The 19,911-nt window shown below is 43.8% G+C and overlaps 1 protein-coding gene across 1 annotated transcript in view; it reads left to right on the top strand.

Annotated features, from left to right (window-relative positions):
• The first annotated feature begins 5,185 nt into the window (after positions 1-5,185).
• The window catches only part of LOC129815182 (intermediate filament family orphan 2-like), a 76,446-nt gene continuing 61,720 nt past the window's right edge, over positions 5,186-19,911 (top strand). Inside the window, exon 1 of the mRNA XM_055868676.1 lies at positions 5,186-6,218. Within this exon, the coding sequence (XP_055724651.1) occupies positions 5,716-6,218 (503 nt within the window). The 5' untranslated portion in view covers positions 5,186-5,715. The remainder of the gene's footprint in view (positions 6,219-19,911) is intronic.

Raw genomic sequence — 19,911 nt, 5'->3', positions numbered from 1 at the left:
TTTATTTTCAACAGGTTCAAAACACTTTCGCTAACAGTTAGCTTCAGCTAGCTAACGTTTTCATTTCTACTGCGTGCTGTTGTCTCTTGTCTGTTTACTTTATTGCGACCTTTATTGCGAACTGGTGGTTTCTGTTTTTTCCAGATGTGATGGTGTGAGGCACTTTACCGCAAATGATGAAACTAGGAAAGTTATTGATATGTATAGTACTCTGCTCTCCCCCTCTGTGTTGGCATTTCAGGGTCTCTCTTATCACTGGTATGCTGAAGGCACTCACTTTTTCTGCCACTCCCCTGACATATTATCTCTGTGTTTTTGGAAGATGTCTCCGCTTCAAATCAAATTTTATTAGTCACATGTGCTGAATACAACAGGTGTAGACCTTACAGTGAAATGCTTACTTAGGAGCCCCTAACCAACAATGCAGTTTAAAAAAATATGGATAAGAATAAGAAATAAAAGAGTTATTAAAGTGACTATGCATTGATGATAACAACAGAGAGCAATGTGAAAAGGGGGGGAGGGGGGGGGGGGGGAAATACAGATAGTCTAGGTAGCCATTTGATTAGGTGTTTAGGAGTCTTATGCCTTGGGGGTAGAAGCTGTTTAGAAGCCTGTTGGACCTAGACTTGGCGTTCCGGTACCGTTTGCCATATGGTAGCAGAGAGAACAGTCTATGAATAGGGTGGCTGGAGTCTTTGACAATTTTTAGGGCCTTCCTCTGACACCGCCTCGTATAGAGGTCCTAGATGGCAGGAAGCTTGGCCCCAGTGATGTACTGGGCCGTTCGCGCTACCCTCTGTAGTGCCTTGCGGTCGGAGGCCGAGCAGTTGCCATACCAGGCAGTGATGCAACCAGTCAGGATGCTCTCGATGGTGCAGCTGTAGAACCTTTTGAGGGTCTGAGGACCCATGCCAAATCTTTTCAGTCTCCTGAGGGGGAATAGGTGTTGTCGTGCCCTCTTCACGATTGTCTTGGTGTGCTTGGACCATGTTAGTTTGTTGGTGATGTGAACACCAAGAATCTTGAAGCTCTCAACCTGCTCCACTACAGCCCCGTCAATGAAAATGGGGGCGTGCTCGTTCCTCTTATTCCTGTAGTCCACAATCATCTCCTTTGTCTTGATCATGCTGAGGGGGGGGGGCTGTTGCCCTGGCACCACATGGCCAGCTCTCTGACCTCCTCCCTATAGGCTGTCTCGTCGTTGTCGGCGATCAGGCCTACCACTGTTGTGTCGTTGGCAAACTTAATGATGGTGTTGGAGTCGTGCTTGGCCGTGCAGTCATGAGTGAACAGGGAGTACAGGAGGGATCTGAGCATGCACCCCTGAGGGGCCCCTGTGTTGAGGATCAGTGTGGTGGATGTGTTGTTACACACGCTTGGATGTTGGTCCACACCCTCAGGCTGAAACTCTACAAGACAGCACTGCTATTCATGCATTGGGAGACCTGCCAGCTCCAAGACCTCTCCATCATTGTTGACAACTGCGTTGTGTCAACCTCCCGAACTGTGAAGAACGTCTGACTGAGGTAGGCCGTCTTGGTGGATGTGCAATGAGTAGCCAGACAAGTATGCTAAGGTGCAATCTGCTATTAACACAGGACAGGAGAAAAGATAGAGGGCATGACAAGATGGGAATATCTCTCCCGTGTGTGCTGTTGCCTTGAGGAGGCATGGACAGAAGGTGGTAAAGCGGAAATAGTTTGTGGTTGTTTTAGTGTGGTAGTTGGTGGTTGTGCTTTAAATCAAATCAAATCAAATTGTATTTGTCACATACACATAGTTAGCAGATGTTAATGCGAGTGTAGTGAAATGCTTGTGCTTCTAGTTCCGACAATGCAGTAATAACCAACAGGTAATCTAACATAACAATACCACAACTACTACTTTATACACACAAGTGTAAAGGGATAAAGAATATGTTCATAAAGATATATGAATGAGTGGTGGTACAGAACGGCATAGGCAAGATGCAGTAGATGGTATAGAGTACAGTCTATACATATGAGATGAGTAATGTAGGGTATGTAAACATTATATTAAGTGGCATTGTTTAAAGTGGCTAGTGATACATTTTTACATAATTTCCATCAATTCCCATTATTAAAGTGGCTGGAGTTGAGTCAGTATGTTGGCAGCGGCCACTAAATGTTAGTGGTGGCTGTTTATCAGTCTGATGGCCTTGAGATAGAAGCTGTTTTTCAGTCTCTCGGTCCCTGCTTTGATGCACCTGTACTGACCTCGCATTCTGGATGATAGCGGGGTGAACAGGCAGTGGCTCGGGTGGTTGTTGTCCTTGATGATCTTTTTGGCCTTCCTGTGACATCGGGTGGTGTAGGTGTCCTAGTTTGCCACCGGTGATGCGTTGTGCAGACCTCACTACCCTCTGGAGAGCCTTACGGTTGTGGGCGGAGCAGTTGCCGTACCAGGCGGTGATACAGCCCGACAGGATGCTCTCGATTGTGCATCTGTAGAAGTGTGTGAGTGCTTTTGGTGACAAGCCGAATTTCTTCAGCCTCCTGAGGTTGAAGAGGCGCTGCTGCACCTTCTTCACTACGCTGTCTGTGTGGATGGACCAATTCAGTTTGTCCGTGATGTGTACACCGAGGAACTTAAAACTTTCCACCTTCTCCACTACTGTCCCGTCGATGTGGATAGGGGGGGTGCTCCCTCTGCTGTTTCCTGAAGTCCACAATCATCTCCTTTGTTTTGTTGACGTTGAGTGTGAGGTTATTTTCCTGACACCACACTCTGAGGGCCCTCACCTCCTCCCTGTAGGCCGTCTTGTCTTTGTTGGTAATCAAGCCTACCACTGTAGTGTCGTCCGCAAACTTGATGATTGAGTTGGAGGTGTGCATGGCCACGCAGTCGTGGATGAACAGGGAGTACAGGAGAGGGTTCAGAACGCACCCTTGTGGGGCCCCAGTGTTGAGGATCAGCGGGGTGGAGATGTTGTTACCTACCCTCACCACCTGGGGGCGGCCCGTCAGGAAGTCCAGTACCCAGTTGCACAGGGCGGGGTCGAGACCCAGGGTCTCGAGCTTGATGACGAGTTTGGAGGGTACTATGGTGTTAAATGCTGAGTTGTAGTCGATGAACAGCATTCTCACATAGGTGTTCCTCTTGTCCAGATGGGTTAGGGCAGTGTGCAGTGTGGTTGCGACTGCGTCGTCGGTGGACCTATTGGGTCGGTAAGCAAATTGGAGTGGGTCTAGGGTGTCAGGTAGGGTGGAGGTGATATGGTCCTTGACTAGTCTCTCAAAGCACTTCATGATGATGGAAGTGAGTGCTTAGTAATCCACCGGGTGTGCTGTTGTGTTTGTTTACTTTAATTGTTGAAGTGTAACTGTTGAAAACTGTTGAAGTGTTAACACAGCCTGTCTATTTTTTATTTATTTATTATTTTACCAGGTAAGTTGACTGAGAACACGTTCTCATTTGCAGCAACGACCTGGGGAATAGTTACAGGGGAGAGGAGGGGGATGAATGAGCCAATTGTAAACTGGGGATTATTAGGTGACCATGATGGTTTGAGGGCCAAATTGGGAATTTAGCCAGGACACCGGGGTTAACACCCCTACTCTTACGATAAGTGCCATGGGATCTTTAATGACCTCAGAGAGTCAGGACACCCGTTTAACGTCCCATCCGAAAGACGGCACCCTACACACAGGGCAGTGTCCCCAATCACTGCCCTGGGGCATTGGGATATTTTATTAGACCAGAGGAAAGAGTGCCTCCTACTGGCCCTCCAATACCACTTCCAGCAGCATCTGGTCTCCCATCCAGGGACTGACCAGGACCAACCCTGCTTAGCTTCAGAAGCAAGCCAGCAGTGGTATGCAGGGTGGTATGCTGCTGGCATAGTCTGTGAAGATGATATTTGATTTGATTTATTAGGATCCCCATTAGAAGATGCCAATGGCGACAGCTAGTCTTACTGGGGTCCGACACAATGAAAGACATTACAGACAAAAACAACTTTACAAATGACATTAACATGTAATATGTGTGTGCATCTATCAGTTACATATAAACCACTGGATCAAAAGTTTTAGAACACCTACTCAATCAAGAGTTTTTCTTTATTTTCTTCAACCACAAACTACTTCCCTTTACCACCTTCTACATTGTAGAATAATAGTGAAGACAACAAAACTATGAAATAACACATATGGAATCAAGTAGTAAACAAAAAACTGCTAAACAAATCAAAATATATTTTATTTTTGAAATTCTTCAAATAGCCACCCTTTGCCTTGATGACAGCTTTACACACTCTTGGCATTCTCTCAACCAGCTTCAGCTGGAATGCTTTTCCAACAGTCTTGAAGGAGTTCCCACAATGCTGAGCACTTGTTGGCTGCTTTTCCTTCACTCTGTGGTCCGACTCATCCCAAACCATCTCAATTTGGTTGAGGTCGGGGGATTGTGGAGGCCAGGTCATCTGATGCAGCACTCCATCACTCTCCTTCTTGGTAAAATAGCCCCACAGCCTGGAGGTGTGTTGGGTCATTGTCCTGTTGACAAACAAATGATAGTCCCACTAAACCCAAACAAACAAATGATAGTGCCACTAAACCCAAACCAGATAGGATGGCGTACCGCTGCAGAATGCTGTGGTAGCCAACGTTGAATTGATGTCTGTGTCCAGTGGGATCTATCACACATCTTTTTTTCTGGACAACATTATACCGGAAGGTAGCTTAGTGGTTAGAGCATTGGGTCAGTATCGAAAGGTTGCTAGATCGAATCTCTGCCTGGAGCTGACAATGTAAAAATCTGTCATCCTGCCACTGAGGCAGTTTAAATCACTGTTCCTTGGCTGTCATTGTAAATAAGAATTTGTTCTTAACTGACTTGCCTAGTTTAAAAATATATATATAATAATAACATTATGATATTTTATCGCTTAATTTTAAACTTTAACAATTTGTTTTCTGCACAGGGTGACTGGGAGCCCAATGCGCAGAATTATGAGAGAAAATACAGTTCCTAAAATTCACATATTAGCCCAAGAATTAGACAAGCCTACCTTGAAGTAACCAATTGTGTCCACTTCAGGACATTCTTTGAAAGGCCTATGCATTTTGGGAATTCTGTGTGTGCGCGCGTGCTTGTGTTTTTGCACGTGAGGGTACGTGACAGAGAATGGGAGGGTTGATGCATACAGTGCCCAGTTTAGCAGTTTGCTTGAATGACCCAGCGGCGCCACAAAGAGGCAGGGGTAGGGCTGTAGACTAGTCTGTCATCACACCGCGGTACCAGAGTCCGGAGAAAGACACGCGTATAGGAGCAAAGACATTGAGTGTGTCTAGAGAGAATGGGAAAGGGAGAAACTGAGCGCATAGGTCTACAGCATCAGCAGCATCTGAAAAAGCAGAGGCAAACGCACGGTGTGTCATATTCCTGCGTATAACAGAGGAGGATGGAGACTTTCCCGTTGCGCCAGAGATCTGGACTGATAAGATTATATGTGTGGATAGCCTACCAATAGGAACATGTGTTTGTGGGTAGCCAACCAATAGGAACATGTGTTTTCTGGAGTTTTGAGGACAGCGAAGGTCCATCACCTTCAACTGCCCCGTCAATCTAATTTCAAGGAGCCACATCATAAGAAACTACCTGGAGAACTGGCATTTTGGAGGATATGATCAGTTTTGTTGTTAAATTCATGTAGCAAAACAAAAAACAAAACACGATTTAATCATTTCTATGTTTACCAGTATGATGAACTCTTTTTTTGATTCTTCGCCTGCTGCTATGATTGCTACAATTCCTGTCAGCGGCGTGTCCACTGCTGGGACGGGCGCTGTAACCAGTGCGCTTCGAAATGATTTGGGGTCCAATATTCATGCCCTAAAGACTCTGAACCTGCGGTTTCGCTGTTTTCTTGCCAAAGTTCATGAATTAGAGCGGAGAAACAAATTATTAGAGAACCAACTGCAGCAAGCCTTGGAGCAACAACGATACCAAGTATACACTCGTGAAGTAGCTGTCCAAACCGACTCTCCTGAATCCCGACTGCCTGGTACCATTTGGAGTTTCACGCACGTGAGAAGACACGGAGAGCGCTATGAGACTCTCCAGGGCCCTGGTGTATCCTGGAATCATCCGGACGGTGTTGGGGTCCAAATCGATACCATCACCCCAGAAATACGAGCTCTGTATAATGTGTTGGCTAAAGTCAAACGAGAGAGAGACGAATACAAGAGAAAGTAAGTAGCCTACCAACAAACGACTGCACTCTGACAGTGACCTCAGTGCGCATTTTGAATTGCAGCAGTTATAGGCCTGACTGATTATTTTTTATTCAGGTAGGAATGAATGAAATACGCCATGGGTAGAGAAACTGCAACTCTCAATACCTCCCATTTGCCTATATATTTTTTAAAGAGGCAGTCAGCAGTTGAAACAATACCAAAGCCTTCTCACAGCCCCTGTTTCTGTAAAATGCAGAGGGATGGGGCTGGAGAAATATGACCAAATTCATAGACAGAGCTATGGATGCAAGGACTGAACACATACATTATATACAAACAATAGATACTATAAAGTGTTTAACATTTACTTTTTTTTAGAAACATTGGAGGAAAACAAGCTGATATTTTGGGTTCTGATGGAGTACAACATTTGAACTGAGCTCAAATAAAATGTTATTTGTCACATACACATGGTTAGCAGATGTTAATGCGAGTGCAGAGAAATGCTTGTGCTTCTAGTTCCGACCATGCAGTAATATCTATCAAGTAATATAACCTAAGAATTTCACAACAACTACCTTATACACACAAGTGTAAAGGAATGAATAAGAATGTGTACATAAAAATATATGAATGAGCGATGGCCGAAAGGCATAGGCAAAATGCAGTAGATGGTATAGAGTACAGTATATACATATGAGATGAGTCATGTAGGGTATGTAAACATTATTTAAAGTGGCATTGTTTAAAGTGGCTAGTGATACATGTATTACATCCATTTTTTCATTATTAAAGTGGCTAGAGATGAGTCAGTATGTTGGCAGCAGCCACTCAATATTAGTGATGGCTGTTTAACAGTCTGATGGCCTTGAGAAGCTGTTTTTCAGTCTCTCGGTCCCCGCTTCGATGCACCTGTACTGACCTCGCCGTCTGGATGATAGCTGGGTGAACAGGCAGTGGCTCGGGTGGTTGTTGTTCTTGATGATCTTTTTGGCCTTCCTGTGACATCGGGTGGTGTAGGTGTCCTAGTTTGCCACCGGTGATGCGTTGTGCAGACCTCACTACCCTCTGGAGAGCCTTACGGTTGTGGGCGGAGCAGTTGCCGTACCAGGTGGTGATACAGCCTGACAGGATGCTCTCGATTGTGCATCTGTAGAAGTTTGTGAGTGTTTTTGGTGACAAGCCGAATTGAGGTTGAAGAGGCACTGTTGTGCCTTCTTCACCACGCTGTCTGTGTGGGTGGACCCTTTCAGTTTGTCCATGATGTGTACACCGAGGAACTTAAAACTTTCCACCTTCACTACTGTCCCGTCGATGTGGCTAGGGGGCTGCTCCCTCTGCTGTTTCCTGAAGTCCACAATCATCTCCCTTGTTTTGTTGACATTGAGTGTGAGGTTATTTTCCTGACACCAAACTTCGAGGGCCCTCACCTCCTCCCTGTAGGCCGTCTCGTCGTTGTTGGTAATCAAGCCTACCACTGTAGTGTCGTCTGCAAACTTGACGATTGAGTTGGTGTGCATGGCCACGCAGTCATGGGTGAACAGGGAGTACAGGAGGGGGCTGAGAATGCATCCTTGTGGGGCACCAGTTTTGAGGATCAGCGTGGTGGAGATGTTGTTACCTACCCTCACCTCCTTGGGGCGGCCCGTCAGGAAGTCCAGGACACAGTTGCACAGGGCGGGGTCGAGACCCAGGGTCTCGAGCTTAATGACGAGTTTGGAGGGTACTATGGTGTTAAATGCTGAGCTGTAGTCGATGAACAGCATTCTTACATAGCTATTCCTCTAACAATGCCACTTAATATAATGTTTACATACCCTACACTACGCATCTCATATGTATATACTGTACTCTATACCACCTACTGCATCTTGCCATCTTTATGTAATACATGTATCACTAGCCACTTTAAACAATACCACTTAATATAATGTTTACATACCCTACATTACTCATCTCATATGTATATACTGTACTCGATGCCATCTACTGCATCTTGCCTATGCCATTCTGTACCATCACTCATTCATACATCTTTATGTACATATTCTTCATTCCTTTACACTTGTGTGTATAAGGTAGCTGTTGTGAAAATGTTAGGTTAGATTACTCGTTGGTTATTACTGCATTGTCGGAACTAGAAGCACAAGCATTTCGCTACATTCGCATTAACATCTGCTAACCATGTGTATGTGACAAATAAAATTTGATTTGTCCAGATGGGTTAGGGCAGTGTGCAGTGTGATTGCGATTGCGTCTTCTGTGGACTTATTGGGGCGGTAAGCAAATTGGAGTGGGTCTAGGGTGTCAGGTAGGGTGGAGGTGATATGATCCTTGACTAGTCTCTCAAAGCACTTCATGATGACTGAAGTGAGTGCTACGGGGCGATAGTCATTTAGCTCAGTTACCTTTGCTTTCTTGGGAACAGGAACAATAGTGGCCCTCTTGAAGCATGTGGATACAGCAGACTGGGATAAGGATTGATTGAATATGTCTGTAAACACACCAGCCAGCTGGTCTGCGCATGCTCTGAGGACACGGCTGGGGATGCCGTCTGGGCCGGCAGCCTTGCGAGGGTTAACACGTTTAAATGTTTTTTTAATTTAATTTAATTTTTTTTATAAATTTTATCCCCCTTTTCTCCCCAATTTTCGTGGTATCCAATCGCTAGTAATTACTATCTTGTCTCATCGCTACAACTCCCGTACGGGCTCGGGAGAGACGAAGGTCGAAGGCCATGCGTCCTCCGAAGCACAACCCAATCAAGCCGCACTGCTTCTTAACACAGCGCGCCTCCAACCCGGAAGCCAGCCGCACCAATGTGTCGGAGGAAACACCGTGCACCCGCCCCCCTCAGTTAGCACGCACTGCGACCGGCCCGCCACAGGAGTCGCTGGAGCGCGATGAGACAAGGATATCCCTACCGGCCAAACCTTCCCGAACCCGGACGACGCTAGGCCAATTGTGCGTCGCCCCACGGACCTCCCGGTCGCGGCCGGCTGCGACAGAGCCTGGGCGCGAACCCAGAGACTCTGGTAGCGCAGCTAGCACTGCGATGCAGTGCTCTAGACCACTGCGCCACCCGGGAGGCCAACGTTTAAATGTTTTACTCACGTTGGCTGCAGTGAAGGAGAGCCCGCAGGTTTTGGTTGCGGGCGTGTCAGTGGCACTGTATTGTTCTCAAAGCGAGTATTGTTCTCGTGTCTGAGCCGTTGAATTGCGACTCTACTTTGTCTCTATACTGACGCTTAGCTTGTTTGATTGCCTTGCGGAGGGAATAGCTACACTGTTTGTATTCGATCATGTTTCCGGTCACCTTGCCCTGATTAAAAGCAGTGGTTCCCGCCTTCAGTTTTGCGAGGATGCTGCCATCAATCCACGGTTTCTGGTTGGGGAATGTTTTAATAGATGCTGTGGGTACAACATCACCGATGCACTTGCTAATAAACTCGCAATGTTATTGTCCGACGCTATGCGGAACATATCCCAGTCCACGATGCATTTAAAAGTTATAATCTTCAAGAATCAATGGGTACATATCATTAATTTATACATCAGAAAATGTATGGAGCAACTTCAGTTTGCCCCTTTAAGGGTGGATGGATTCATTGCTTACTAGACATTTTTTGGCAGCCAAACAGCAAGTAACAAGGGTATTGTACCTCTTGCCAAAACCATGCGATTGCATTGCACAATCTACCTCCATGAAGTTTGATATCAGGACAGATTTGTTGAAACCAGTTTCAAATATTTAATTGTCATCATGTTTAGTATGAACCATGATTGGTTGACCCATGAGCAGGTATGTGGCCTGTAGGCCAGAAGGTGCTGTTACCATGGTGAGATTATAGAAATGATAAAGAATATAGCTAAAAGAAGCCAGAGTTCATACAGTATTGGTTTGCAGTGTTACACATTGGTACAGTAATAGATACAGTGAGGATGTTGAAACTAGAGGGTACGTATGAGGGAAAATAGTTGGTGCACTTCGTTTAAAATGAACACTGTCATTTTAAACCTGATCACACTGTCTTAATGGAGTTCACCATGGTAGAATGGTTCATGGTGTGGATGTCCCATCCAACCCCCACTTCCTCTTTGCTCACACTGATGTAATTTCCCAAAGGATTCACTGCAGCATCCCTGGCCTACGTCACAACTGGCCGGCATGGCTGGCTACTGCAGGAACCCCTGCCAATCGCCTTTTTCCCCATGATTTAACCAGGGAAGGATTAAATAACCGAACTAAGAGTCTTTAACCTTTATTTAACTATGCAAGTCAGTTAAGAACAAATTCTTATTTCCAATGATGGCCTATGAACAGTGGGTTAACTGCCTTGTTCAGGGGCACAATGACAGATTTTTACCTTGTCAGCTCAGGGATTCAATCTTGCAACCTTTCGTTTACTGGCCCAACGCTTTAACCACTAGGCTATCTGTCGCCCCAGGTAGCCTATTGGAGGGTGATCTTATTGGTAAAGTCGACAATTTGTAACTCTGCTACAAATGACCGACAAGGCATGGAACAATCTTGCAAAGATCAGCTCACATTATGTTTGGGAGATACCAGCTCCATGTACTTTAGACATTTCTGCAGCTAAGATTTAAAAAACGTCCTAGGCCCAATGTTTCCATTGCTAAATTAGGGAGTCAGTAGATATCAGAACCACTCGTGGAGTCATACATTTAACGGTTAGGCTTCAGACACTATTCATATTCTTTAGATGCATCTCAGAAAAAAGAATAGTATTCATTCTGAGAGGCAAGATTACATTTCCTGCTGTGCAGTATTAAATGGATGGAACATTCAAGAATGCATGATGACAAGTCAACTGAGTAGAATATGCTGTCAAAAGACTGGCCTAATAGCCCACTAACTGTAGCCACCCTTTTCTCCACCCTTCCCGGTCTCATGCAGACTGCTTTGTAAAGCTTATTCAATCCTACTGGAGAGGCCCTGCACCTTCAGCCTAGTGTGCTGATTTAATTAAGCTTTTTGAGTGTGGACACACCATGAGATGGATTCCCAAACTATTCATATGTTTATAATCTGCTTCTTTACAATGCAACCTTCCCAAATCTGAAGTCCATTTTGTAAGCTTCAGGAAAAACAGAATGATTTGTCACCAGCCATCACGTTACACAATATTGATATACTACATCTATGGAATTAGTATGGACAGGATTTATTAGATTTTTCATACCAGATTTGGGAAACTAAGAGACATGGCAAGAAGTAATCAATTTACTTATGTTAAACATGTCATAACAGAATTTGTTATCACATGCTTTCAATATCACCTGTTTCCCCCCCAGGGAACAATAAAGATAAACGTCTTTCTAAATTGCTTAGTGCTCAGTTGCACAACGTTCATTGTTTTGCAGTTGTGCAACAGTCTCTATTATTTCTCAGTCTAAAAGATTAATGCCAGATTTGAGAAAGAGCCTTACCTCTTATCTGATTTTATAACAGACTTTTGCAACACTGTCTGAGCAGGACATACTGTACATATAGATATACAAGCAATAATTATTTTGACATTTTATTTTGGGGGATGCAAACACACGCAGTACATCATCCCATGGATGGATGATAGGCTCAGTTAATCAGTGAGACATATTTGATTAATTTAACCTTTATTTGATCACGGAAGACATATGGAGACCTAGGTCTCTTTTACAAATGTGCCCTGTATATACAACATAAATATATACATTAACTAAACTATATATTACACATATATACAGTTGAAGTCGGAAGTTTACATACGAAATATTAGCGAAATACATTTAAACTCAGTTTTTCACAATTCCTGACATTTAATCCTAGTAAACATTTCCCTGTCTTAGGTCAGTTAGGATCACCACTTTATTTTAAGAATATGAAATGTCAGAATAATAGTAGAGAGAATGATTTATTTCAGCAACTGTATATACTACCGGTCCAAAGTTTTCGAACACTTACTCATTCAAGGGTTTTTCTATATTTTTACTATTTTCTACATTGTATAATAATAGTGAAGACATCAAAACTATGAAATAACTATGTAACAGCTTTAAGATTCTGAACATCAGTAGAAAGAAGGGCAAACCCAGCAATAGTCAAATTAATATGGGCCTGCATGGAGTAGGTGATGTTGTTAATCCAATCACCTAACACTTTAATTCCAACCCCTGGGAAGAGTGCCAATCCAAACGGTTCACCATTGCTAAGAGAAAATCTACTAGCCAAGCCATTATCTGCCATTGCTCATTTCCCATGTCTACTACGGTGCGCTGTGGAGTTACGCTTAGCCTCCAATAGGGTCAGCAGGGGTCTGGTTGCGACTTGAATTTTAGTTTGGCCTAAATAACAGCAACCATCCCACCCATTAGGCAATTCTAAGTAGCCATTTTCACCGCAAAGTCCATTAGGAGCTCCCAATCCAGACCCTATAACGGATATCGGTATTCCAGTTTTAGAGTGAGAGAGGGTTAATTCATATTAAGGGAAGGTTCGGTAGTTGGTGGCACACCCGCGTAACACCTACAGCTGACTACCTCTTCCACAAAGACAAAGCTGGGGTTCGGTTACAGGTCTCAAATTATTCAAGACAGGTTCTCTCTTGTTATTTCCAATTGCCAAAGGCAGTGGATGAACGGGATATTTAGGACATTCAATAGCAGAGACATTATAACTTCGAGGCATACTTACTACCCCTAAACATAAGGGCGGGTCCTAGACTAAGGCTCTGGATGGACCCATTACTGGGGAGTATATTTCTCATTCAGGCACATGGATTGGTAAACTGACCAGAAACCTTATGAGAGCCAATAGTATGGTTAATCGTGGTGGAATAATCTTTGGAGACATATAATTGGATGCATCTGGGTTGATTCCTAGCTGTCCTAAATTGTTGGAGGATGTATGAGAGAACACTGCATGCGATAGACATACTTAGCAATGGGACTACAATTGATCCAAACAATTCACTCTGACTGAGTTTTTTTTTAAATGACTACATACGAACCACTAGGCGTGTCTTGTCGACTCAGGTTCTGAACCTATTTTACCCATTGGTTACTGATTTTCAATTGATTCATTTGGATCTCTATTCCCCCAACAGAGGCTGCTGGTGGATGATAAGAAGTATCAAAAACATGTACCTCAAAGGTTTACCCCAAGTTTTATTTGACAATGTGACCATAGTGGTCATGTGTAACAACATCTGGGTCTGGGTGTGCACTCCTATATGTTATGATGGTTGGGACGTCTTTTGGCAGCGTGATAGGTGGTGCCACCCCTGGCGCTCCTGAACCTTCACTGCTGTAGGTGTCGCTGTGATGACCTGGTACAGACCCATCCATCTGGGGTGGTTCCATTTTCATTTGTGGACCTTTAGCTTGATCCATTCTCCAATGTCAACAGGTAGGCTAACTTCCTGGGCCTTCCTGTTTTGGGAATACAAAGACCTAACAGCATGGGTTAGTTCCTTCATATATTTACCCAAATCATCATCCAGTGCAGTCAGGTCAGTCAGTTTTGAAGTCATTGGTCTGTGTAAAGGAACGTTCATTGGACGGCCAGTTAACTTCTTATAGGTGGGGAGCAGTATTGAGTAGCTTGGATGAATAAGGTTCCGAGAGTAAACTGCTTGCTACTCAGGCCCAGAAGCTAAGATATGCATAGTATTAGTAGATCTGGATAGGGAACACTCTGAAGTTTCTAAAACTGTTTGAATGATGTCTGAGTTTAACAGAACTCATATGGCAGGCAAAAAACTGAAAAAAATCCAACCAGGAAAGTGGGACATCTGAGGTTTGTAGTTTTTCAACTCTTTGCCTATCCAAGATACAGAGTAAATTTGGTCCGATTACACTTCCTAAGGCTTCCTCTAGATGTCAACAGTCTTTAGAACCTTGTTTGAGACTTCTACTGTGAAGGGGGAGAGAATGAGAGCTGTTTCTACCAGAGGTCTGGCAGAGTGCCATGAGCTCAGTCTCGCGCGCACCCGTGAGAGTTAGCTGCGTTCCATTGCATTTCTAAAGACAAAGGAATTCTCCGGTTGAAACATTATTGAAGATGCATGTTAAAAACATCATAAAGATTGATTCTATACATTGTTTGACATGTTTCTACGAACTGTAACGGAACTTTTTGACTATTCATCTGGACCTAGTGCTCGCGTCTCATGAATTTGGATTTGTGACCTAAACGCGTGAACAAAAAGGAGATATTTGGACATAAATGGACTTTATCGAACTAAACAAACATTTATTGTGGAACTGGGATTCCATTCCGATAAAGAACATCAAAGGTAAGTGAATATTTATAATGCTATTTCTGACTTCTGTTGACTCCACAACATGGCGGGTATCTGTATGGCTTGTTTTGGTCTCTGAGCGCTGACTCAGATTATTGCATGGTTTGCTTTTTTCGTAAAGCTTTTTTGAAATCTGACACAGCGGTTGCATTAAGGAGAAGTGCGTCTAAAATGCCATGTATAACAGTTGTATCTTTTAGCAATGTTTATTGTGAGTATTCCTGTAAATTGATGTGGCTCTCTGCAAAATCAAAGGATGTTTTGGAACTTCTGAACGTAAGGCGCCAATGTAAACTCAGATTTTTGGATATAAATATGAACTTTACCGAACAAAACATACATGTATTGTGTAACATGAAGTCCTATGAGTGTCATCTGATGAAGATCAAAGGTTAGTGATTCATTTTCTCTCTTTCTGCGACTCCTGTCTTTGGCTGGAAAAATTGGTGTGTTTTTCTGTGACTAGTTGCTGACCTAACATAATCATTTGGTGTGCTTACGTCGTAATGCTTTTTTGAACTCGGACACTGTGGTGGGATTAACAACAAGTTTCTTTAAAATGGTGTAAAATACTTGTATGTTTGAGGAATTTTAATTATGAGATTTCTGTTGTTTGAATTTTGAGCCCTGCACTTCCACTGGCTGTTGTCATATCGATCCCGTTGGCGGAATTTCAGCCACAAGAAGTTAAGAGCCCATGTGGGCTAAGCCCCGTTCCGCGGTTTATACTATTGCTCATTTTCATCAAGACTAAGGGGAGACACTCTACCCATGACTTTCCTGTGGAGTGGCATGCTTTGGCAAGCCCCCCTTTTATGGTTTGATTAGCCCTCTCAGTAATCCTGTTGCTTTGTGGGTGGTAGATACAAACAAACTTCTGATCTATCCCCAATTGGGCAGCCACCTGTGCAACCACATCTCCTGTGAAATGGGTATCATTGTCTGCGGAAAGAACTTCCGGAATACCAAATCTAGGGTTAATTTCCCTTACCAGAAGGTTTACTACCGTTTTAGCATCATATTGAACAGTTGGAAATGCTTCAACCCACCTGGTAAAGCGGTAAATTATTACCAGGCAGTATCTCCTTCTTTCCTTTCGTTCAGCCATGTCTATGAAATCAATAGCTAAATGGGTGAACGGGCCGGCCGGCGCTGGACATTTCCCTGGTTTCAGGGGGTACCTTTACCAATGTTGTATCGCATGCATGTGGTACATTTATACACGTGTGTTTTGCACATTTTAATCAGATTTGGATAAAACCAGGTGTCAGATATTAGTCTAACCATCTCCCCCCTTAGGGGTGGGCCAGGCGACACACAGAGGAGACGAGAGGGATAGGCAGAACTGGTTAGCCAGAGAGTGATTGCCTCCACAGGCCATCAATGCCTCTGGTGCAGCCTCTAGACTCTCACAAAGGGTGATTAAGTGCATCTACAACCTGGTGTTGGTCCAGATCAGTGATTTCAGATGTTATGCTTTCCTCCCCATGTACAGCTTGAGTATGGCAGCGAGAAGCAGCATTCTTAGCAGCAGCATCAGCAGCTGCATTACCTAAACTAATGCTGTCAGTGTTGCCTGTGTGGGCTCAGACCTTAAGAATAGCCAACTGGGCTGGAAGCAACATGGCTTCAAGCAGGGCTTCAATCAGTATACGGTTTTTGATAGGGGTCCCAGACGTGTTAACAAAGTATCTACCTTTCCAAACCCCTTTCCAAGACAGACAAACACCAATGGCGTATGCAGAGTCTGAATAAATGTTTACCTTCAAACCACTACCTAATTTACATGCTACAGTAAGTGCTAGAAGCTCAGATTGTTGTGCTGAGTAATGTTCAGGCAAGGGCTGTTCAATAAACAATGACCTATCCAGTGAGACTATACCAAACCCTGCATGTTTCCTACCAGTCTCCATATCAATAAAGGCAGAGCCGTCAACAAAGAGAGTAACATCAGGGAGCTCAAAAGGTTCATCATAAAGGTCAGACCTGGCCTTAGAATCACGTTGGACTTAATCAGGAAAATGTCTCTACCCAGTAGGCTAACAGAAGTGGCCGGAGAGTTCAGAAAGGGAGACTTAATAGTATTACCTTCCCCCAGGTCAATTGTTGTATCTTCAGTCCAGTACAGCTTTTGAGATATCCCAGCAACTCCCATCGTCCTCAGTGACTTAGATGTGAGCCCGAAGCCGAGGTGTTGGCATGAAGATCCAATGCAGGAAGTGTGAGCTCCAGTATCTATTAAAAATGGTACATCTTGATCGTTGATCTTCAGAGTAAGGATTGGTTCTTAGGTACCATTCGGAAATATGTACTGATGACACTGGAGAAAGGGGTCAGGGTATCCCTATTGTTGATTATTCTGCGGTGGGAACCATGCCTGGTTTGTTGCAGAAGGCTGTTAGGGCCATCGATGTTGTCGACCATTCATTGGTTGAGTCTGGGGGGAAAAACAGGTTGAGGCTGTCATGTAAAGACCAATCTCCCGCCTCGTCCTCCTTGGAAGTTCCCTCTGCCAGCATTCCCTCTACATTGACCTCTCCGCTACCAGGGTTGCTGCTGCTGCTGCTGTGGTTGGCGAGGGCACATGTTTCTCATATGGCCTGCCACACCGCAGTACCAGAACACCAGTGGTTGTCTCAGTGGTGGTAGGTATGGTTGTGGGTTCCCAAATGGTTGAGGGGGGAACTGAGTAGCAGGTGCTTGGGTAAACTGTGGAGCAGGCGGTGGAGGAGGCTGCTGTTGCAGGGCAGCTGGGGTTACAGCCACCATTAGATTGTTGGTTTTTCCTTTGTCCAGTTGTGCTAGCTGGGCCTTCCTGAGTCTTCCTTGATTTTTCTTCGGGCTTCATCTTTCCCATCTTGTTGTGGATATTATCATCTTCAGTGAAGAGCAGTTCACCCAGTCTTGCAACATCTCTGGTGGTGGGAAACATTTCCCTCAACTGTCGGTAGTGTGCTTGTCTGAAATGGGTGAAGGGCAGTTTCACTTGGCCTTGAGTCAGCTGTAATTGGTCCCAAATGGTGTCACACTGTCCGGGGGTCAACACCTTAGCCATGAGAGCTTTAAGATCCCCTAGGCACAGCTGATGGTGTGAGGCTATACAGTCTCAAAGGTGTGAATCCACATTCCTTTAAACCCATCTCCGCAGTAGGGAGGGGGTTGTGGAGCATATAGTGGAGCGCTGCATCCTAGAGGAAACTTCTGTCTTGACGGAGGCAGAATCTTTCATCTTTGTCAATTCCTTTTTCCAACAGGTAGCTTTCTGTTGAGTCCAGAATAGGTTACCCTCAGTTTTTAATATTGCCAAAGCAGTGACAGAGAACAGGGTGGATTTCTTATTTCCTGTCTTCTTTTCACAATGTCCTGCACATGTTGATACTTGGTTTTATTAAATGACCCGTCCGTAGGCCATTTATATTCAGTGGCGTCTTTAGTCCAATCACGCCTTTTCATGAAAACCCAGATTAAGTCTTTTCCATAGTGGGGTATTTCCCAATTAAAAACTGTAGGGGGGTGGCGGGTTTCATTGCAACTGGCGCCTCAGACAACTCTTGAGTTCCCGTCTACCATCTCAAAAATGTTATTTTTATTAGGCTCTACGTGTAATGTGATATAGATACATGAATGCAAAATAACCCTACATGTGTATTGTCTATCCGTTAACTCAAATAACGTTATTTAAAGCAGGGTGATTAGTAAAGGATAACTGAATACCATGTAATGTATGGGTGGTGTAAAATAATCGTTCTCTATGGAGCAACCATGAAATAGAGGATTTATAACTGGTATGAACTTTGGTTCAATAGAGAACTCCACAACAACCCTAGTATCTCTGTGATAATCTTCTCCTTCCAAGGGAGAAACTATTACTTCAAAACAAGTTATTTTTAAAATAACATGGGTCAGTAACACGGATAAGTCCTAACACAGCAAGGGTGTATGCATTAAGGTTTATACCCCCACAGGAAACTCTTCGAGCATCTGATCCGAATGTCCACTCAGTTAATTCAAATACACGGGGATTATATTGTTTATAACTAACTCCTGATTTAATGTCCCACCATCCAGTCATAACACACAGAACACAGTATACATAGAACAATTACAGAATACCATATCAGAATAATCTCAACAATCGGCATTTATACTTGGAATTTTTGCCCTAAACCTATGACCAAGTCTCACAATAATAGGCGTTTATACTTGGAATTTCACCCTAAACCTATCACCAAATCTCACAATAATAAACATTTAACCCAGGAATTTATAACCTATTTTCACCTAGGTGGTCTGTGCATCCTCCCACAGATTGTTTAACAATTTCACACTTTCATTTATTTCACTATTACAAAGAAATTTAAGTTCATATAAATTTAACAGCGAGGCACCACTTACTTGCCAGAATGACTCATTAACCACAGCGTGCACATATACAAATGACAGACTTTAGATACAAGGTAAGCAGACGCCTGTTATAATTTTGTAGCGCTTGGACGTGGATCAATGGTCAGTCCAGCGAAGTGGTCACTCGCTCCTGGCAAGCTCGACAAAATGTTGGTCAATTTCTTCAACAAATGAAGGTCTGAAGGGCACAACACTCAAAACAGGTTTTAACACACACACAGAGGTCTCCTGAAGAGGAGACCTTACAGTTTATCATAACATAATTTATCAACCCTTTTAAGGGTATAAGGCCTTGGTTTAACCTGTTAGGGCTGCAGGGACAGTATTGAGTAGCCAGATAAAAGGTGCCCATTTCAAACGGCCTCGTACTCAATTCTTGCTCGTACAATATGCATATTATTATTGGATAGAAACACTCTAGTTTCTAAAAACATTTGACTTATATCTGTGAGTCAAACAGAACTCATTTGGCACAAACTTCCTGACCAGGAAGTGGAAAGTCTGAAATCGAGGCTCTGTTCTACTTCCTGCCTATAAATGGGCATGATACGTATTAGTATACGTGCACTTCACAGACCTTCCCCTGGATGTCAAGAGGTGGTGAGAGAAGAAATTTAGTGTTTATCTTGGTCTGAAGTGGAATACAAGCTCTTTGTATGACGTGTCCGCCCATTTCCTGTTTTCTGGAGAGCGCGAAGGGGGACCTGAATTTGCCTTATGTTTAGCTGGCGTTATAGGCGACTAATATCTCCGGCTTTGATTTTATTTGATACATGTGACCATATCGTAAAGTATGTTTTTTCAATATAGTTTCATCAGATTATTGAACATTTTTCGGGAGTTTTGCCGTGTTTCGTTCTCTTCCGTTTGTTGACATGGAGAGCTTCGAGCCACTTGGCTAGTGCGCTTGCTAATTCAAGAGGGAAAATGGACGTTCTAAATCCAAACAACGACTGTTCTTGACAAAGGACACCTTGTCCAACATTCTGATGTAAGATCAG

This window comes from Salvelinus fontinalis, chromosome 18 (genome assembly GCF_029448725.1).
Source record: "Salvelinus fontinalis isolate EN_2023a chromosome 18, ASM2944872v1, whole genome shotgun sequence".
NCBI classification, from domain to species: Eukaryota; Metazoa; Chordata; class Actinopteri; order Salmoniformes; family Salmonidae; genus Salvelinus; species Salvelinus fontinalis.
This window is presented reverse-complemented; position numbering and strand designations above follow the sequence as displayed.